The sequence below is a fragment of the Rhinichthys klamathensis genome, unplaced genomic scaffold (genome assembly GCF_029890125.1).
Source record: "Rhinichthys klamathensis goyatoka isolate OS25496 unplaced genomic scaffold, OSU_Roscu_1.1 h1tg000009l_1, whole genome shotgun sequence".
NCBI classification, from domain to species: Eukaryota; Metazoa; Chordata; class Actinopteri; order Cypriniformes; family Leuciscidae; genus Rhinichthys; species Rhinichthys klamathensis.
Window position 1 is genome coordinate 3761101 of NW_026606562.1, and position 23242 is coordinate 3784342.

The following is a 23242-nucleotide window of genomic DNA, read 5'->3' on the forward strand; positions in this document are numbered from 1 at the left end:
TCTGACTTCATATCTCGCAATTGCTACTTTATATCACGCAATTCTGACTTCATGTCTCGCAATTGCTACTTTATATCACGCAATTCTGACTTCATATCTAGCAATTGCTACCTTATATCACGCAATTCTAACTTCATATTTTGCAATTGCTACTTTATATCATGCAATTCTGACTTCATATCTCGCAATTGCTACTTTATATCTCCCAATTCTGACTTCATATTTTGCAATTGCTACTTTATATCACGCAATTCTGACTTCATATCTCGCAATTGCTACTTTATATCTCGCAATTCTGACTTCATATCTCGCAATTGCTACTTTATATCACGCAATTCTGACTTCATGTCTCGCAATTGCTACTTTTTATCTCGCAATTCTGACTTCATATCTCGCAATTGCTACTTTATATCACGCAATTCGACTTCATATCTCGCAATTGCTACTTTATATCACGCAATTCTGACTTCAAATCTCGCAATTGCTACTTTATATCTCGCAATTCTGACTTCATATTTTGCAATTGCTACTTTATATCACGCAATTCTGACTTCATATCTCGCAATTGCTACTTTATATCTCGCAATTCTGACTTCATATCTTGCAATTGCTACTTTATATCACGCAATTCTGACTTCATGTCTCGCAATTGCTACTTTTTATCTCGCAATTCTGACTTCATATCTCGCAATTGCTACTTTATATCACGCAATTCGACTTCATATCTCGCAATTGCTACTTTATATCACGCAATTCTGACTTCAAATCTCGCAATTGCTACTTTATATCTCGCAATTCTGACTTCATATCTCGCAATTGCTACTTTATATCACGCAATTCTGACTTCATGTCTCGCAATTGCTACTTTTTATCTCGCAATTCTGACTTCATATCTCGCAATTGCTACTTTATATCACGCAATTCGACTTCATATCTCGCAATTGCTACTTTATATCACGCAATTCTGACTTCAAATCTCGCAATTGCTACTTTTTATCTCGCAATTCTGACTTCATATCTCGCAATTGCTACTTTATATCACGCAATTCTGACTTCATATCTCGCAATTGCTACCTTATATCACGCAATTCTAACTTCATATTTTGCAATTGCTACTTTATATCACGCAATTCTGACTTCATATCTCACAATTGCTACTTTATATCTCGCAATTCTGACTTCATATTTTGCAATTGCTACTTTATATCACGCAATTCTGACTTCATATCTCGCAATTGCTACTTTATATCTCGCAATTCTGACTTCATATCTCGCAATTGCTACTTTATATCACGCAATTCTGACTACATGTCTCGCAATTGCTACTTTTTATCTCGCAATTCTGACTTCATATCTCGCAATTGCTACTTTATATCACGCAATTCGACTTCATATCTCGCAATTGCTACTTTATATCACGCAATTCTGACTTCAAATCTCGCAATTGCTACTTTATATCTCGCAATTCTGACTTTATAACTTGCAATTGCGAGTTCATATTACATAGTTACATAATACATGTAAACTAGCAAAAAAAAAGTTAGAATTGTGAGATAAAATGTCGCAATTACCTTTTTTATTTTTTATTCTCTGGCGGAAACAAGCTTCCGTGGTTAGGGCATTGCTACGGATGCTTTCCTTAGTAAACACCACTAATAATTACCTCCACAATGAGATCCAGCAAAAGAAATCCTCAAAGCTGCATGCACTTAAAAAGTGCAAGATAAAAAGTGAGATTTCCTTGAGATAGTGCTTGATAACCAGGGAGTGAAGTAGAGCTTCATTTTCAAACCCAGTGGAGGATTTCAGGCCAAACTGAGAAATGTCTGAAAACAAATATCTTTCCTTCTGTTCTCACTTCCACCATCAGGGAGGCTAAACGCACGCCTGGCGGGACTCATTAATCTAAAACAGCGCCTCGCGGCACAGTGAGCAAGGCAGATTTAAAGCCATGTTACAACATTTCTGTGAGAATTCAGTCCCTGACTAACTTATATCAATATCTATTTAGTTCTTTTGTAAAATAAAAACAGTGTTGATAATTTACGCATACTGTACATTACTATAGGTACAGGACGCCTGATGCAAGGGTCTCATTTAAGGGAACAATGAGGCTGACATCTCAGTGTGTCAAAATGAATCCCGAAACTTGTGCATTACCATCCCTGAATCTTAAAGGAAGTAAACAAACAAATAAAAGAAATTCTTAAAAAAAAAAAAAAGACAAAAAATGCCGGAATGAATATTGAAAGTGAACAGAAAACATTAGATGGACAGAGTAAATTGTGTGAACAGTGCACGTGTAATTCAGAAGGAGGAAAGCTCGGCTCTTTGATTTAATCTATCATTTGCTCCCCTGGAGACACTTCAGCAGCAACTTCTAAGAAAGCTAAAGGTCTTGGGTCTCTGCAGCTTCAGTGCTCTCTGTTGCCCGAGGGCAAGTAAAAGTCTTCTCGCATCTACGTCTCTGTGTTCTCCTCAGAAGCTTGCTGCTTTCTTCTCCTCTTTCTTTATTTTGGGTATTTGTGTGAAACTCCTCCGCCTCCCACATATCGAGCTATACAAATCTCCCTGTGACCTCAACATTTGGCTAGTGCACTTAAAAATCAAGTCGAGATTCAGCTACCTTATAGTGCTTGCTTTTCATCTGAATTTATCCCAGAAAGTTAGCTGAACCTCTTAGTCAGGCACTTTGAATAGTTCTCGTTTCTCTTGACTAGTTCCTCCAACCTCTTTCAATCTTTCACCAAGTTTATAACTTCCAACGGTCGGGGGGAAAATGCGACGGACGGATTATTATTATGTTGCCGATACAAAATTAAACACCATGAATATCAAATTATTTTAATATGCTTTTAGAAGTTTCATAAAGACTGAAAGAATATTTTACATATGACAAAGAATATTTTAGCATCTCTGATTTAAACCTAGTGGCAAAAATGCTGATGGATTTGCGAAATTTGATTCATTTCAAAAGCACTTATTTAGCCTTTTACTTCCATTTACTTCAAATTGAAGTAACTGAATGACCTTTGACATGTTTTAAAAAACATCAAATATTATTAAATATTAGATTAAAGGTTAAATATTCAGATTCAATACATAAAATAAACATTTATTTTTATAAATATAATAAATATTAAATAGAAACAATTTCTGTTTGATTCTTCTAATAAAAAAACGATTTCACATACTTTTAGAGTAAGTACATATATATATTAACATATAAATTAAATATTAAATATAAATATCACAATATTTCTCACAGCTTTACTAGACATATGTACAATGCTGATAAATTATTGTAAAATTTTACAGCCAAAAACATGCTAATCTTTAATCTTAGTTTAGGCATAAATTAATAAATTATGTTATAGGCATAAATTATTTACTGTACAATATGGCATCATGCAAAAAATATCTGTTAGATGAGTGAAATAAAATAAATGTTCTTTCCCCACAAGCTGCGGTTAGAAACAGATGCTGGTGTCAAAACAGTTCCCAATAAAACGTTGAGGTCTAGAGAATAAAGTGAATTACCGAGGGTAAAGATATAATCAAAAATTTTTAAAAAGCTTCTTTTTTTTTATATATATTGTTACTTAGTTCCATAAAGCTGAAAATCAGGCTTTCTGGGAAATTGAATATGCAAATGACTCATTCTGATGAGCCGTCTTGGGAATTTGCCCTCTAATGGAGTGTTTAAAAACATGTCTGCTTTCTAACTGTTCAGTTCATTCTACAGGTGCGAACTTGGCAACATCTGCACATTATGCCTACATTATGCACATATGCAAAACAGTTGCAGGAATACATTAAAAACATTAATTTCTGCACTTGTCTATGCAGATGACTCACAAACTAATAAACTCATTTTGAACAACCTGCAGTAATCCAAAGCAACAAAAACACTGAGATTAGCATTCATTTGAAATCATAAATGTTGCAGAAACATCTACTAAATGTTGTTTTAACATCCAACAGAGGATATTGTAGCGATTTACTGCTTCAGGGGTGAAAATGCACACATCTGAATGCAGTCCGAGTACTTACCATTTTGTAGAGATCTGAAACGCTGATCTGGTCCGCATCGACCATTTCAAACTCCTTCCTGGGAACCAGATCTAAGCCTAAATGTCTGTTGAACACGGGAAAAGAACAGGAACGGAGATTAACTAGATTACTTGAGACTGAAATTCTTAGAATGGATAATATTGTGGATAATAAAAGAACAGAAAATCTGTCAAGCTGTTGCGTCCACCTGTTGTGGCGGGCATTTAGCCATACAGTATCTTTTTATATCCATCAGTCGCTACATTGCTACACTAATACCTAACACGGCGGTGTGATGGCCGCTAGATTGGAAAACATGACATGAGAACATTTCTAGGCAAGTTTTCAACATTACGTTCCCGGTTTGCCAAATAAGAGCTGTTAATATTGGGAGGATTGAGTGGTTAAGATGCATAGAAAGCTGCTAGCGCTATGTGCAGCTGTCGTTATTATAGATCTATGGAAACAGGTGTTGTCCTCATAACACAACTAAAGTGATGGCATGCCATACATTATCCTAATATAACATAAACAGGGCTTCTCCAAAACTTCTCAGATGTAAATAAAACCCCATTAGCAGCCTAAACCACAGACTAGCATAAGTAAGTGGGTTAGCATCTAAACACATGAAATGTTGAAGCTGAATAGTCATATCCAAAGTTTGTTGAAATACACGTTTTTATCACTAAACTATTTTTCTTTTTACATTTTTGGATGTTCTAGGTGTTTGATAAGTGGTTTTTAATTCATTAATGAATTAAGAAGAAAATGGTCAAACAGAAGTAATGCTAATGCTAACTAGCCACACTGTTAAAGTGTCCTCAGCTCATTGATAGCTGTTGCTATAGGGTGTTTGGGTGGTTGCTAGGGCATTGTTAGGAGGCTCGTGTTTATTTTGCTCTGGTTGTAGTGCTCTCAATCAAAGCATTAGCATTAGCATCGCCCAAGGCCTCTGCCTAGACAGGGGTATAAATTTCCATCTTTTCTGAATATCTCAATGCAAATTAGCTCTCCAGAGAGACATCTCACATCATTGGCTTGTATCAGAGCATAAATAAATCTATTTGTTGATGACTTTGTATAAACAGACAGTAATGAACTTATTATGTGACAATTAAGTGTTTTTAGCAATGACAAGCTTGATATACTCCACAACTGCAGCGTGAATGCCTCTAATTTGCCACGTCAAGACGTTGCTCGATTTATAAATGTCTTGTTACTGAGGCTGAATTAACTCTCTTGAAGTCTTACACAAAATACTTTAATGTAGGCTATATAACAGTGACACTTGCCAAAAAATACAAGATCACTTCAAGAGAAATTTGATAACCTTAGAAAGGCATAATGAAAAACATTATTAGATTGTTTGAAAAACACTCGAGACGCTCTTCAACTCACGCTTCAAGTATTTATAGAACATATCGGTAAGTGCTCGCGTCTCAAATCCATTTTACCCCCTTTACTCAATTATATAGTTTGCTGATCTGAAGACCTGGCAGCGATGAACTGCTGAAAGCCCAGAACCACATAGAGCCTCATCACAGAAGTGAATCTTCAGGTGACCTTGAAGACGAGGGATGAGTGGTCGACGTGGGCCGGACTCAGATGCTGATACACCACAATTCCTGGATCATCTGGCCTCTAAAAGATTGTTGGTTTAGATTAACTCTTTCTTTCATCGCTATAAGAGGTGAACTCCATGACTTTGGTCTTGGAGGTCTGGTAATGTAGTAGTCTGCTTTTACACGGTAGATAATTGCTTTTATTATGAAATTATTGAATTTTGCTTTACACATCATCAATAATGAAGATCACAAAGAATATATATTTTTTACTTTCATAATAAAACAGTGCAAACCATATACTACTGGTTTAAAGTTTGGAATAATTAAGATTTGTAATGTGTTTGAAAGAAGTCTAAAAACGGTGAACAAACCAGTGCATTAAATAAATCTGACAGTATATTTTATAGTAAACGTTATACAATGTACTATAAAATATATATGAATTATTTTTACACAAGTGTTGTTATATGGTACCTTTATTATTAATATTCTTTGTAAATATCATTCGTAGCTGACTGAAAGCTCAATTTTCAGTATCAGCAAATGGATATTGGACACTTTTGAAAATCTCTGAAAAAGATGAAATAATGATGCAAGAACTGTAAATACTGACACTCAAAACTCAAAAGCTGTGAAGAATTGCACAGCTGTGTAGGTTAGAAATGGGGGCGGCATCTGAAGGACAGACACGACTGCCTTTCATTGCAGTGAAAAGTCAATTTATGTTGTGTTGGTTTGTTTGGCCTCAGTGTTTGCATTCGAAATCTCAATGTAATTCACATTTAACCAGGCAGTGAATGACATATGCTACTGTTATCCTCATTTCTTCGCTGTGGTGGGCCAAGTTGTTTTAGGGTGACGAGAAAGGCGCAGCAATCCATCTCTAGCGTTTCAGCTCTGTTGACTCCACGCTCAGGAGGCCTTGGCCTCTAACACATTAAAAGCGCTGGCAAATCTCCATGACGCACAAGAGCTTATTTAAACACTCCTCAATTGAGTGAAGCATGCCAGGACTGGACATAAATATCAACAAATTTGAAGGGTGGAACAAATGCATGACAATCCCATGGACTTGTTTAATGGGATGTATTTCAAAATATCAACTGACATATTTTGTCTGACATATAAGAGACTGGTTTATCCACATGATTCAGACCAAGGGTGGAAGTTCGCATGATAGTTGACATTGATAACAACACATTAAAGACACCATCACTGGTTCTTCTGCAAGACCAATGGTGCAGGTTAGCATGATTGTTAACATGCCACACAAGGGACAATAAAACACTGGATCTACTGTATGCCAACATTAAAGAGGCATATAGCTCTTCACCCCTCCCTCCGCTGGGCCGCTCGGATCACAACCTGGTCCATCTCCTGTCTGCTTACATACCCTTGGTGAGTAAACAGCCCCCCACCACTAGGTATGTGAGGGACTGGTCTGAGGAGGCCAGTGAAGCACTGAGAGACTGCTTTGAGACCACAGACTGGGAAATGCTCTGTAATTCCCATGGGGAGGACATTGACACTCTCACTCACTGTGTTACTGACTACATTAATTTCTGTGTGGAGAACACCATACCTAAGAAGAAGGTTTGGTGTTTCTCCAACAACAAACCTTGGGTGACTTCTGAACTTAAAGCCCTACTGAATGAGTAGAAAAGACTTTTTAAATCTGGGGAAAAAGAAGAGTTGAGTAGGGTTCAAAAACAGCTAAGATGGGAGATTAGGAAAGGAAAGGACAGTTATAGAAGAATTTAGAGTCACGCCTCCAACAAAACAACACAAGGGAGGTTTGGAGGGGTCTGAAAACCATCTCTGGTCAGAAAAAAGTCAGTGGCAAAGGCTTTGTTTCTGGTGACTGTGACAAGGCAAATGAATTAAATATTTTTTTCAATAGATTTGATTCTACCCCCTCTCCTCTCACCTCCAACCGGACTTCAGACCTGTCGGTGACTCAATCTCTCCCTCTCTGGCCACTGCGGACCAACTCATCCCCCCTTAGGGATTCAGAGACATCAGCACCCCCAACTTCACAACTGTACACTGACTCCTCGTTTATGGATGTTTCACGCTCCTCCTTCCATTCTTCTCTCCAGGGAGCTTATATACCACCCTCTAGCAGTCTCTCTCTGACAGTTAATCAGGTGAAGAAGGAGCTAAAAAAGATCAAGGCAAGAAAGGCACCGGGGCCGGATGGAATCTGCTCCAGAGTGCTTAAAGATTGTGCAGATCAGCTCAGTGAGGTCATCCAGTACATCTTCAACCTGAGTCTCAGTCTGGAGCGGGTTCCAGTCCTGTGGAAGACATCGTGTGTTGTTCCAGTTCCAAAAAATTTACATCCCAGGGAGCCCAGCCACTTCAGACCGGTGGCCTTAACTTCTCACCTGATGAAAACTTTGGAGAGGATTGTATTACGACACCTGAGAACCATGGTGAGCTCAGAATTGGACCCCCTACAGTTCGCTTACCAAACAGGCATAGGGGTGGAGGATGCCATCATCTATCTTTCACACAGAGCACTGTCACATCTGGAGAACACTGGGAGCACTGTGAGGGTCATGTTTTTTTATTTCTCCAGTGCTTTCAATACAATTCAACCATCGCTGCTCTGAGGGAAGCTATTGGGAGCTGGTGTTGAACACCACCTGTCTGCATGGATCATCGGTTACCTCACTGACAGACCACAGTATGTGAGGCTCCAGGACTGTGTGTCTGATGTGGTGATGAGCAGCACAGGAGCACCACAGGGGACAGTGCTCGCTCCTTTTCTCTACACCCTGTACACAGCGGACTTCAGGCATAACACAAGCAGCTGTCACATGCAGAAGTTCTCTGATGATACTGCCATTGTTGGGAGGGTATCAGAGGAGAATGACCAGGAGTACCGGGAGGTCATCGGGGATTTTGTCAACTGGTGTGAGTTAAACCATCTTCACATCAACGCCAGCAAGACAAAGGAGATGGTGGTTGACTTTCGCCGGAGGCCACCGGGTACTACACCGGTGAACATTCAGGGTGTCGACATTGAGAGGGTGGAGACTTACAAATACCTGGGTGTTCACCTTAACAAGAAATTTGACTGGTCCACAAACACAGACGTCCTGTACAAAAAGGGCCAAAGCCGTCTCCATTTGCTGAGGAGGCTGAGTTCCTTCGGAGTGTGCAGGTCTCTGTTAAGAACTTTTTATGACTCTGTGGTGGCGTCTGCAATCTTTTATGCAGTGGCCTGTTGGGGAGCTGGGAGCACAGAAAGGGATAGGAAAAGACTCAACAAACTAGTGATGAAGGCTAGCTCTGTTCTGGTTTGCCCTCTGGACACCATAGAGGAGGTGGGGGAGAGGAGGATTTTAGCCAGGCTGGCATCTATTATGGGCAACACCACTCACCCCCTACACGAGACTGTGAGCTCCCTGAGCAGCTCCTTCAGTGGCAGACTGCTGCACCCTCAGTGCAAGAAGGAGCGCTTCCGTAGGTCCTTCATCCCAGTAGCAGTTAGACTTTTTAATGCAACATCACAATGTAGGACTGTTAGCTGTTGTTGAACTAGCACTGTTAGCTGCGGCTGAGTAGCTGAGTAGCACTGGACAATATTTTGCATTATGTATATTTCTTATCTATTTATTACTTTGTGTCACCTCCAACTGTGCAATATGTTACCTCTATTTATTAGCATATTTATTTGTATATTTGTGTTTATAGATTGTCTGTTTACATAAGGTTGGTTATTACGTAAATACAGTTCTATTCTTATATTTGTATTCTATTTTACTTTTATATTTTACTGGAGCTGCTGTAACACAGGAATTTCCCCAGTGTGGGATTAATAAAGTCAATCAATCAATCAATCAATCAATCAATCAATCAATCAATCAATCAAACAATCAATCAATCAATCAATCAATCAATCAATCAATCAATCAATCAATCAATCAATAGCTAAAAACACTTTAAAGGCACCTTTACTGGTTCTTCTGCAAGATCAATGGTGGAGGTTAGCATGATAGTTGACATTGCTAACAACACATTAATGGCACCTTTGCTGGTTATTTTACAAGAGTTAGACCAATGGTGGAGGTTAGCTATGATAGCTAACATTGCTAACAGCACATTAAAGGCACCATTGCTGGTTCTTCTGCAAGAGTTAGACCAATGGTGGAAGTTAGCATGATAGCTAACATTGCTAAAAACACATTAAATGCATCTTTGCTGGTTTGTACAAAAGATTTAGACCAATGGTGGTAGTTAAAATGATAGCTAACATTGCTAACAACACATTAAATGCAATCTTGCTGGTTCTTCCTTACGATTAAGAGAAGTTTTTTAATTTGAATTTGTGCAGGGCATTTTCTTGGAGGTAAAAGAGAGTAACTCACTCATTGCCCCAGTCCAGTCGTACAGTGATGTGGCGTTTGACTTCCCGGACTTGATCCTGGGTCAGGTGGCCTGAAAGCAGTTGTCGCCTCAGATCAATCAACTCGTTCATCACGTGACGGAGCTTGTAAAATAGGTCTACTTTATGCTTCTGTGGAGAAAAAAAATGAACAAGAAAGCCAAATATTTATTTCATCCATCCACTTAAGACAAACTAGTCTCAAATTTGACTAGGCAAATGTACAGTAGTTGTGTGTTATACATACCATAGTGTCAGTAAATGATCGATCAGTAATTACATACTGTGCACAGTGCAATTTAAACTGTGGTTAAGATAAAACATATATATTTCCTGACATTGTCCAACAGAACACCTTTATACTTGAAATTCACTGGTTCTTCAAAGACTGGACCATATTCATCTAGCATTCCAACGGCATCAAAGGCTGACGGAGTAACACACTGATCCTGTCTGTTGGTCTGTCGATGCAGTGTAAATTAGCCTTTAACCCTTTAGGCGCCAGAGGTTTTTTCCTAAAACGTTCGATTTTGACATCTTAATTTCAAAAGGCTATGTCTTAAAAGTGAAAAAATATAGAGACTTTCTGTAAAGTAGAGAAATATTAAGGATGACCCAAAGTTTATGTAGGGATTACATTTTCCCATCTAATTTGCATATTATGACGTCATATGGTGGTGGCAATCTTGGATTATAGAATTTTCATGAAAAGTCACGTTTAAATGATAAAATGCAGCACTTCTTTCCCCCCAAAATGTCCATCACCTTCTGTATGCTATATTGCACAATACTGAATGCTCAGGTATATAGTAAGTAGTAAACAAACTGTGTAAATCATTACTAATAAATGGTAGAAACAAACCGAATGCATGTAGTGATTGGCCTTTTGCTGTAGAGATTTTCCATTTACTAAATACAGTAGGCACTCTGATTCCATGTATGGGGCAAATATATTTTATTCATATGACATACAAACACAAGTAAACAAGACCTGTTTAGTTCAAACACTCACTCGCACAGATCATGAGTGAGATGACACGAGCAGCGCGGCCAGATCTGCCTCGCGCGCGCGCCGAGTGTGCACAGCTCGGACTACTGTCATTGTCATTGCGACTCCTCACCCTGCCTCCACGTTGCCTCGTAACTGTCCTATGAATACTTCGACCTCGTCTAACATACCCAGTGGCATTAGACAAACTCTCCACCACAATACTGTCGCCGCGATTGCGGAGAGGATCTGATAAAATGGCTCACTCGCACACTAGCTCCGCTTTTAATCGCACTGATTCAATGCGCTCTAACTCGAACATTTTGTATAGAAACATGACGTTTTTTTGATTCGGGGATGAAGTATGACATGTCTGCCATCCAGTGGAGGGGAGGTTGAACGAAATTTGACACCCAATTTGACAAAATCGGCCTTTTTTTTCAGTGCCGCGTCTTGTCGAGTAAACTCGACCGTGGCGCCTAGAGGGTTAAGGGACAGTCACACTAACAGCATTCACATTTGTACATAATTATCTCCCCTTTGTTTTTGAGTCACTGAAATAAATGACTTCAGGTCACCCTGCTACAAATCACCGCCAGTGAGAATGGTGTTATGCTGCCTTCAAATGATGTCGGAATTGCAGTACTGTAGATAATCAAAGACACAGATAGTCAAAGACGTGGAACAACCACTGAGCATCATCTAAGCACATGTCCCAAACTGCAAGGCTTCCTCTTCAAGTTTGTGTATGATGGTTGATAATGACGCCCTCATCTGCCCTCGGGGAGACACGCAGCTAACAGATCTGTGCGTCTGTCAAACCGACATGCTGTGCCGGCTGTGTGTGCGGTCTCCAGCGCCCTCCATCACCGAAACATCTCAGGACTTGAGTTTGACGTGCTCTTGCAAACAAAGAAGGTTTGTCTAGAGCTTTCACAAGAATGTGCCCCTGGATACCCACATGTACATAGCATGAAGTATCTGTCAGTATATCATTCCACGGTGTGTTATTGGTGAAATCAGATGGGATTTGGAGACTCTCATGTAAAAGCCATGTCCATCAAATTCCCTGTTATACTCACTTGGACTTCTGTACTAGATGTAGCCTTTTCCCCTGACTGTTCCTGGCTCTAGGGACTGATAGCTTCCCCCTACTCATGGTGGCTAATTACTCCTCTCAGATGCAAGCAGAACAGTGTGATTCCTTCCCTGCTAGTCTTAATGGCAAGTTTCTTTGGAGAAGAATCTCAATGACCAGCTGAAGATCACAAGTCCACTTCCTGTTCGAATATCGCTTAGTGCCAGTTTGGGGCTGAAGGAACAGCATTGTATTTTTGATGAAGTTGGCTGACATTGGTGGGGAAACTAACATCCCATGCTAGCTAGACAAGTATGGATTCCTACACTGATCCAAGCTGGTTTATACGGGTTAGTGCTGGTCTAGCTGGTGGACCTATATAGTGCTGAAAAGGGCTGGGTATCGATTCAGATGTTCAAATTCGATTCGATTTCAATTCACAAGCTCACAGTTCGATTCGATTTCGATTCTCGATTCAATTTCGATTCTCGATTCGACTATAATGAATATAGATGTAATACAAATCTCAGTCTAAATATCAGTTATAATTTTTTAGACAATTTTCTATTACATTGATCTCACCTAAATGTTTGTTTTTACAATGGGGTAATTTTTTTGTTAAGAGTTTATGCAACACATGGAAGCTTGATTTCAATCTTTGAATTAAATTGAAAAAAGTAGCACAAATAAATACAGTAGAATAGGCCTAAAGACACAAATAAAGAGACATAAAAAGAAAAGTTTTTGGGTAGGTCAGAAATACTACAGAAACTGAATAAAGTAATCCAATGTAAAATAACACTGGATAGTCTTTTAGTCCTGACTGAATTAAATACATAGGCTATTAATTCTGATTCCTTACAATTAATGCTATATTATGTTGTTTTGACAACAAAATTAATGACAGACACATATGGCTGCGTTCACTTTAAGAACTAGTGCACGGATCCATTACCGTTTCATTATACTGTCTGTCACACGCGTTTATGCTTATTTAAGACATAACCGACTGTCTTTACGAGGTTACTCACCAAGACCAGAGTTTTGACATCATTTTGCGTGATTTTAACTGTTAAAGCGATATAATCCACGAAAAAGAACTTTTGTTACTGGCGAGCTGTTTGTGAGGCGGATTTAGGCTGTATGTGCACGCAGTGAAAAACATGCGAGAGTGCGCGAGCACAGGATAGTTTAAAATTGCTTGAATGTTTAAACTGGTAAAACTTAAAAAAGACGTGAAAATGATAAACGTTAGTTACGATGCAATGCTGGCCCGATTGTGCAAGTGAATCATGTCCCGACTCCTAAACACGAGTGTGTATATAAATAGTCTCTGGTGTGTATCGACGCCTGCAGCGCTTGACGCTTGCCTTGTGCAGAGTGAGCAGACGCGCAGCACCGCGAGCCCTGAATATGGAAAAAATAGATTCGTGGCCGTTGAGAATCGATTTTGAATCGACCACATTTTAAAAAACGATTAATCGAAAAATCGATTTTTTTGCCCAGCCCTAGTGCTGAAGTTGGTTGGGCTAGTTAAGGAGCATTGATGTACTTTTTAAGGACGTTTTTAATGGTTGATTATTCATCTAGTCACCCAACAATCAACGAATCTGCTTGTGAAGTTCTAGGGGGATACATTTTAGAAACCTAACAACATTCTGCTACAAGATGCTACATCTCAAATTCAGCTACAGCTGTCAAAACATCACTTTTGTAACAAATGTACTGCCTTCAACAATAAATTTAAAGACAATTACTGTCAAATGTAATGTCTCAAGATGCTTCTGATTATATTGCTACCATTATCCTCTGCTTTGATAACCCGTTACTGTTTTGTAACTACTCAAACAACTTTTCACTACGCAGTTTACTGTGGAAAAATTCAGACTAAGGCATTATGGGTTTAGGAGCAAAGTAGCATTGCATTGCTCTAAACTCATCTTAGCAACCCAAACACATCCGATCATGTTGACTGATATCAAAATGAACAATCCAGTCAGACTCGACTAATCTGTCACCCATTGACTCATTTCAGTACTGGCTAACACTTTATCGGCTAACACTTTATCACACTTCTGACTGTGTCTCAATGATAGGACTCAATTTGACCAATGAGATTTAGGCAATTCCATTTACCCGAATGTGTTGCACCAAATTAATGAAAGATGTAAATATGTATCCCACACTCCTCTGGGCCTCTACAAAGGATTTCATACATGAGATCTAGTTTAAAAAGACATGATGTTTCTGCTTAGCTTTTCCCCATGGCTGCCGCGTAAGGTATTTCGGGATCTTGGCTCAAGTAGATTTTAGTACACAGTGTGGGGTCATCCACCCTCCACTGCTCTTGCTCTCACTCCTTCCAAGAACGCACGATCATGGCAATCCATTTACCCCAATGAAAAAACGATTTATCAGCCGCTGCGGTTTAATGCGATTATGATTGTTTTAAGTTGGCTGTCGAGAGACCTGTATCAATCCTTAAGCTTTAACTGAAATAAAAGCTCAGATTGACAGCCTCCCCCACACCCCAACAGCAAGAACCTCGCCTCCTCTGCATTTTCTGAAAGATGGATTGAATCTAGTTCACAATCCATTCGGATCCTCCACCACTTATGGCGTCCCTAGTCAATTAACGAGTACTTCAAGGACTGACATTGATATTTCAGTAGGGTATTCAAAACAGAGACTTCAAACGTCAACAAAGCTTTTGTGTTTGGAAAAGAAACCTCACGACTGGTGAGTCTGTTTTAGTAGTAAATCTCTAGTAGTTTTCCACGGATAATGCATTTGAGACTGCTTAATGGTAAAACCAATAAGCCCCAACGTTAGCGCCTACAAACTAGAATTTACCCTGCAAGAATCCATTGACTTTATATATATTAAAAAATACACAACTGGTGTGCACATCCCAAACACCCAGATTGGGCGCAGGTGCAGGACAACTGAGTAATACAAATGAAAAAAAGAAGTGTGAAGTCCGCACTCTGAAAAAGCTGCTTTTTCAGTGTGCGGACTTCACACTTCTTTATATATATTACACACAAACACACACGTACAAACTTTGATGTAACATGCGATTAATCACGATTAATCGATTTGACAGCACTGTGTATATTATTTAAAAAAATATTATTGCTCTAATGCCAGTGATCATCATACCATGATTTTTGGACACTATATATATATTAGTCTGGGTTTCCCCATGCTGCCTTCCCGCAGCGCGATTTTATTCACGCTGAAAGGCAGTCTGGATACCATGGACCAAACTTTCGCCTCATTTAGGAAACCAATCACAGAACGGGGAGGGAGCAGCAAGACGATGACGCGTCTATGCGACACACCGATTGCAGTTTGTTTATACCTATGGATCAAACATGGCAGTAGACGCGAAGTTACCTTTCGATGCAGCCTTATGGCCGTTTCACACACAGATTTCACACCGCAAGCGTGAGCGGCATTTGAGCAGCGCGTCAGCGTATAACTATCGTCACTGCAGCTGTAGACGCGCGAGAGTATTCACACTGGAAGCGTTTGTACAGTGTCACAGCAGCGGCTCCAAAGCTACATATCGTTAGCCTCATAGCATAATTGCCTAAGTCATTTTGTGTTTTTTCTTGTTTTCCAAAGACATTGAAATATGACTTCGGCATTATATATAAGCGAGTAATTCTTTACAAAGACAACTATACATTTGTTTTTAGAAGTTGGTCATTTTATAACATTGATAGTTTTGAAAGTTTGTAATGGGGAGGTGTACAACATTCGCATATAAGTTAAATGTAATACAACAAATCAACCCAGAAAATGGCTCCAATCTTTTAGTTTCAGTCATACTTTCGTTTCGATGTTTACAAGACTGCAACTCCGCGGATAAAAAACAAAACACAAATAAACCACACACTCGGGTTTGATTTGGGTTGTGCTAGCCTGTAGTTGTCTGTGTGTTAACGTTACATGAACTAAAAGAACGTTTATATATAATAATTTCTGGCTAGTTTACTTTAGTTTTTATATATATATATATTACACAACTTTCACCCAAACTGAATAATTAAAAACAAGTGTTTACCGGGTAGCCTAAATCTTCTATAAATATTTTAGAGTCTTTATTTTCTTTTATTTGCCTAGCCTACTCAAGTTCTTGTTAAAACTCACTAGACATGCTAATTCTGTGCATTTTGGGCACTTTTTGTGTGAAATCATATTTATTTTTGTCCATCAAAAGTGTGCTTTCACTTAATTTAGCGTGAGCAATGCAGCAAAAAACAGATTCGAAACCCCCGCTTCACTGCTGCTCACGCGCCGCTCCTGCTCGACGCTCACGCACTGCTCCCGGTGTGAATGCACTCATTGATTAACATGCACGCCAAAAAAATACGCGCCGCTCACGCATGCGGTGTGAAACGGCCGTTAGATACACGCCATCGTGTAGGCTACACATAAATCTCTGACCCATCGGCCATCGTCGTCTCCCTCGTCTAATTTCTGTCGCTCTACATACGTCATCTGGTATAATTGAAATGATTGGCTATGAGCTACGTACAGGAGCATTTGATAGACATTCTTAGCACCCAATAAACGGCTCTGGGCATTCGTAAACCACGCCTCAAATACGAGAAAATGAACATGTGGTTCCCAGACCCAAGTCTCAACGAGAATTGGGTCTGGCGTTAGCCAGGCTATATATATATAGCAAATATTCAGTACCACTACTTTTTGTATTGGGATGAATTAGCCGAAGAGCTAAGATGGAGACACACATGCAAAGCACCATTTGTGGTCTGTGCTTTAGGGAATACAGCTGAAGAACAGTTTGTGAGTGTGTGGGAAGAGGACCCACTGAGCACTGAGCCGTGCGAAGAACATGTATTTATCACACTTTCCACAACTGTATGACTCACAGGCTTTAAATACAGAGACCGAATTGAGCTACAGTGCAAGGTGTCTGAAACACATTTTACCATGTCCAGCTCTCTGTCAATGCATCCACATCTTGTAGAAAAATATTCGTAAGAAACCATTTTAAATTAATGTTTCACTCCTGTGCATGATCAAGCAGCTTGATTATTAAAAATCAACTTTAGCCACTCACTTCTAAAGCTTGAATCCTCCAGAAGGACATGCAGAATGGCAGGTTCAACACAGCCAGGAACAGCACACTGTCTGGCAAGCTTTCACACATCTTACTCTTATTGTGTAGTCAGATACCACCTGGAATAATAGTATATTCTTCTTCTGGTCCGTAGGAAGGAATAATAAAATCCATTTTATTTCATAATGACTAAGCATACCGATCTGACAAACACTAAACAGAAGTCAGTGACGTGCCAATACACGGTGTAATGGCCACCTAATGTTAAATGCAGTTTATGACATGAATGTTGATGTGGTTTTAAGATGACGACTTCTATGTTGCATGATTGTTATTGAGTGAATTCATGCTGTTCTTGTGTTCAGATTAAGGAGAGAATTTGATTGGGAGAGAGAGATGGCCACTTTACCGCTGACTGTTATACAACACTTACTTGTCTTTGCCCTTTTGTTTTGTTCGTAGTATTTATCAGAGTGTTTCTTTTCCTGTTTTATGTCCGCTCTTTTACATGTATGTGAAGAGTGTGGTTGTGCGAACTAACCATAAAGACTCGTTCGAATACCAGTTCTGTGCCTCGGGTTTTCCTTCTCGCCTCCCGTCTTTTACTTCACCTGGGCAGACTACAACCCCTCTGACAGGCGTTACAACTGGGTCATGTGACTTTCTGACATCAAAATAAGAGCCCTTTTGCAGCTTAGTTGCAATTAAGGGTCATTCAGGACTGGGGAGGAACTTACTAAATGTTTGCATAGCATGTAAAACACAAAAATAATTCACATAAATCAAATTTTTAACTATGAAGACTTTAAAAAATTGTTTGTGAAACTTAAAAATATAAATAATTCACACAAATAATTATTTAAAAAAAAAAAACATTGTATATGTATACATATGTTTCTCATGAAAGGGGACCTATTGTGCCCCTTTTTACTAGATGTAATGTAAGTCTCAGGTGTCCCCAGAATGTTTCTGTGCAGTTTCAGCTCAAAATACCCCACAAATAATGTATTATACCATGTTGCAAATGTCCGTTTTGAGTGGAAGAACGTGCTGTCTATGTGCATGTATCTTTAAATGCACATTTTATGCTGTCTGTGAACGTAAACAGCAAGTAAAGAAATTGCATTTCTGTCAGGACCACTATCGGTCAAATACGGTTGACAATTAGCATACAGTTTGGATTGGCGGTATGGTTTTGTTCTGGGCAAGAACTCCCTGCGCATCCATGCAGCAATAACCCCCCTTAGGGTAAACAGAACAGAACCAACATGAATGTATTGCAGATATTATGAATTAATTTCAATGTACAACATAAGTAGAGAATTTTAGTCTGATTCGAGGGGAATCAGAATGCCAAATACTGACTGACGAGAGGCGGAGCTGGGGATGGAGGAGGGTAATTAGCTCCTGAGAAACGTGAGAGCTGCTGATAATACTGAAGGAGCTTATATATGTGTACAGTGATAGGCGTCGTATTCCTATAGATAGACGTGGATCAGCTGACTAACGTGAGCTTGACTAACGTGACCTGCCAGAACTGACGCTACGCTTGATGTGTATATTAGATCTGTATAAAAAGCAGCGTAATATACAGTACCTTCTGCTAAATATGCTGTTAATATAAATCAAACAACAAAAGTAAAACAGAAAATCACTCACTGCTTTAGATTGAATAACTTCAGTATCTTTAATAAAAATGCATTTCTTACTTGAACGCTGCTGTTAAATGCTCTGGCGAGGAGATAAACATGGCGGACTGTGTTCAGCTCACTCAGGGCGGGGTCTATGCTAATAGGGCAGATCTGTCAGCACTCGTGGGCGGGGCTGGTGCAATGTGACATTGCAAACTGCAAACGGCTTGCTTATTATGATTTATGGGGATTAAAAAAAAGAGTGGCCGGATTTTTACCATTATAGGGTGGTTGTGTACACACACTACCGACACACATTTATGTTCAAACACCATGTAAAAGTGAATTTTGCATAATAGGTCGCCCTTAAAGACATGTTTGTTTAACTGGTTAAATGACCCATTATGACCATTTGCTTTCAGGAGAAGAGAAAACTATCAAGTTCATCTCAGTTTAATGAAATTGGGTGAATACAATGAGCGCTTCTGAGCAAGAAAGAATAACAGGATCAAAGTTTTTCAGGTTAGTGGCATTTAACCATTGCTAGATACTCAGAGTTACCATTTAGCAGCAGAATAAACAAAACAAAATAACATGCTAGTCAGCATGGAATTGGTTACAGTGGACTAACTGTCATTTTATAGAAAGTATAAAAGAAGCTAGTGTTAAAAACAAACGAGAAAAAATCTAACATGTTTATCTAACAGGAAATGGACATATCACACAAAACATGAATTTGTAAACCATGAAAAGCCATTTATTAGCTTTCCGTGTCCTCCATTTGAGACTCTTCAGTCAGTGATGGAGTGACTCACACTGTTTCGCCCACACTCTGTACAATCACTGCTGATCCTTCGGGTGCTAATGCTAATGCTCACCTGCGCTAGCCGAGTCATCTCTCCCCACACAGAGGGGCTCTTTCTAACCACACGTTTGACGTTCAGGTTTTGTTACGGGAAAGAAAACAGATAGTAAATGACAATCTTAGACTACTAGATGAGGATATGTTAGCAGGCGTAAAGAAAAATGGTAATACGCAACTTATAAAATGTGGGCAAATCGGTAAATGGCCAAATGACAATACTGATGACAACAGGACTCTCACTTTAATTACAGTTTTTTAAGGAAAAAGCCAGTTTATCTTGTCTGAATGCTTCATTTAAAGTACAACTCATGGGAAAGCCGCAACATCTGAGACTGAAATGCTACATTAACTTCAGGGTTAAAGGTTTGAATAGTTTCCAAACAGTATGACTGTTTTTACAGTTAACACTTCAGGGTCCTGCCTGGAAAGCTTCAACACTTTGAGATGATTATTAATACTGCAGTATCATGTTAACACAGTCTAAAGTAGCATAAAATGTTGGAGGTATGCTGTGGAGGTATTAGGTAGATAATGCAGTGGATATACGAGAGTGTGTGACTTAGTGTGTATGTGCACTAACTGGCTAACACACTAGCATCAAACCTCTCATGGCCCGACATGACCTTTGCTCAGGGCACGCAATCTCACTTCCCTCGCAGTTCCACTCTGGCAAGCAGGACTGTCAGTCAGTCAGTGTGTGTTTGTGTGTCTTTGCTCCGGGTCAACAAAGGGCGGTGGAAATGACAGACCATATGGGAAGGTCAGACAGTATTGTGGTGATTTCGTAGAGAGAAAACATGCCACAAACTGTTCAGAGACCTGCAACAAGCCTCATGTGACCGAGTTGATTTAAAATGCAGCACTTTTTTACATTGATTTTGCATAAAACATCCAAGCGAGTTTGTCAAAAAATTCAGATTAAACTCAAACACTATCTGATTCTTTTGACGTGATTCGTTTGAACCAGTACTTCTTTTTAAAGTTATGGTCAAATTAAAAAAGCCTTTGGAAATCAGTATTACAATTACTAATATTTCATACTACCCTCTAAACTAACCCCAAACACCATGGCAATCACATAGCAAAGCACTAGCAACCAACTACAACATCCTACTGTAACGGAGGCAAGCTAGTAAGATCTGTGTGAGTAAACCTCACTCCCCTGATCTCAAGAGGCCCACTAGCGACTGACGCTAGAGACTGTGGTCTTTAGGGTCCTTGTTAGTGCGCTCGCCTCCCATGCCGGAGATGCCGCTTTGAGTTCCGCTCTGAGCGGAGTAGGACCTGGAGGGGCTACATTGGTGCCGTGACCCGAATGGGTGTGAGGTTTAGGGGGGTGAGTGTAACGGAGGCCAACTAGTGTCAGCTGTGCAGAAAAACCTCACTGCCCTGAACTCAAGAGGCGCACTAGAGACTGTGGTCCTTGTTAGCTTGGCAACCAACTACAACACCCTAGCAACCACATGGGACACCCTGGTTAATCGTGATTAATCGGATCTAACAAAAGTGTGTGTATATATATATATATATATATATAATATATGTATGTATATATATATATATATACACTCACCGGCCACTTTATTAGGTACACCTGTCCAACTGCTCGTTAACACTTAATTTCTAAGCAGCCAATCACATGGCGGCAACTCAGTGCATTTAGGCATGTAGACATGGTCAAGACAATCTCCTGCAGTTCAAACCGAGCATCAGTATGGGGAAGAAAGGTGATTTGAGTGACTTTGAACGTGGCATGATTGTTGGTGCCAGAAGGGCTGGTCTGAGTATTTCAGAAACTGCTAATCTACTGGGATTTTCACGCACAACCATCTCTAGGGTTTACAGAAAATGGTCCGAAAAAGAAAAAACATCCAGTGAGCGGCAGTTCTGTGGGCGGAAATGCCTTGTTGATGCCAGAGGTCAGAGGAGAATGGCCAGACTGGTTCGAGCTGATAGAAGGGCAACAGTGACTGAAATAACCACTCGTTACAACCGAGGTATGCAGCAAAGCATTTGTGAAGCCACAACACGCACAACCTTGAGGCGGATGGGCTACAACAGCAGAAGACTCCACCGGGTACCACTCATCTCCACTACAAATAGGAAAAAGAGGCTACAATTTGCAAGAGCTCACCAAAATTGAACAGTTGAAGACTGGAAAAATGTTGCCTGGTCTGATGAGTCTCGATTTCTGTTGAGACATTCAGATGTTAGAGTCAGAATTTGGCGTAAACAGAATGAGAACATGGAACCATCATGCCTTGTTACCACTGTGCAGGCTGGTGGTGGTGGTGTAATGGTGTGGGGGATGTTTTCCTGGCACACTTTAGGCCCCTTAGTGCCAATTGGGCATCGTTTAAATGCCACGGCCTACCTGAGCATTGTTTCTGACCATGTCCATCCCTTTATGGCCACCATGTACCCATCCTCTGATGGCTACTTCCACCATGTCACAAAGCTCTAATCATTTCAAATTGGTTTCTTGAACATGACAATGAGTTCACTGTACTAAAATGGCCTCCACAGTCACCAGATCTCAACCCAATAGAGCATCTTTGGGATGTGGTGGAACGGGAGATTCGCATCATGGATGTGCAGCCGACAAATCTGCGGCAACTGTGTGATGCCATCATGTCAATATGGACCAAACTCCCTGAGGAATGCTTCCAGCACCTTGTTGAATCTATGCCACGAAGAATTGAGGCAGTTCTGAAGGCAAAAGGGGGTCCAACCCGTTACTAGCATGGGGTACCTAATAAAGTGGCCGGTGAGTGTATATATATATATATATATAGTATACACACACACACTCACACATTATATATGTTATATATACAAACTTTTATGTTAGATGTGATTAATTGCGATTAATCGATCTGACAGCAATATTTAATATTAATTATTAATTAATACTATCAACCATACTGATAAGCTATAATGTACAACAGCATTTGACACAATATATAATTAGACAGAAGCAATAAAACGCATTTCTATGATAAAACAAATCGTGAAATGTCAAGCGGGGACTTCTGGGAACAATTCTAAGTATACTGAAATGAAATGAATGCACCATGAATCAGATGTCCCAATGTGTCTAAAGATCCAGTCCAGGAACCTGAAGAAGGTGAAACATCTTCCCACCTCCAGTAGCCATAAACACACTTTAAAGTGATACTCTATCTTTTGCTTAACAGTTTCTTGGAAACATGAGGAGAAGGAGCTGCTAACCAGTGCAACCGCAAGTCACTTTGGATAAAAGCTTTGGCTAAATGAATACATGTAAAAAGCTCTTAAAGGGGCAGTCCACCCAAAAAAACTCATCCTCGTGTTTATCTAACTGAACTGGCAGTTTAGTAAGTCAGATGTGATTCAGTACACACTAGATTCAGCTAATTGATTCAGTTCAGTAAAGGATTCATCAGACTATTTCAAACAGTTAACTCATCTTTTTGAATTATTCATTTACATTTTATTCAATTAAATCAGTGATTGCAGTTCCTTCACGAACCCCAGTTTGGGAAACCTTGCATTAAGTGAAGCGAGTCATTTGTTCATGAATCAGACTAAACTT

General features: G+C 39.6%; 1 protein-coding gene across 13 annotated transcripts in view; it reads right to left on the reverse strand.

Moving 5' to 3' along the window:
* dock3 (dedicator of cytokinesis 3) overlaps positions 1-23242 on the reverse strand; it is a 229095-nt gene that overhangs the window by 83068 nt on the left and 122785 nt on the right. For all 13 annotated transcript variants that reach the window (XR_008807959.1, XM_056260587.1, XM_056260585.1 and 10 more), the window contains 2 exons: positions 9995-10143; positions 4054-4138 (listed from right to left, as the gene is read on the reverse strand). Coding sequence is in view for 12 of the 13 variants with exons in the window: in XM_056260587.1 (XP_056116562.1) it covers positions 4054-4138; positions 9995-10143 (234 nt within the window). In the remaining variant the exon portion in view is untranslated. The remainder of the gene's footprint in view (positions 1-4053; positions 4139-9994; positions 10144-23242) is intronic.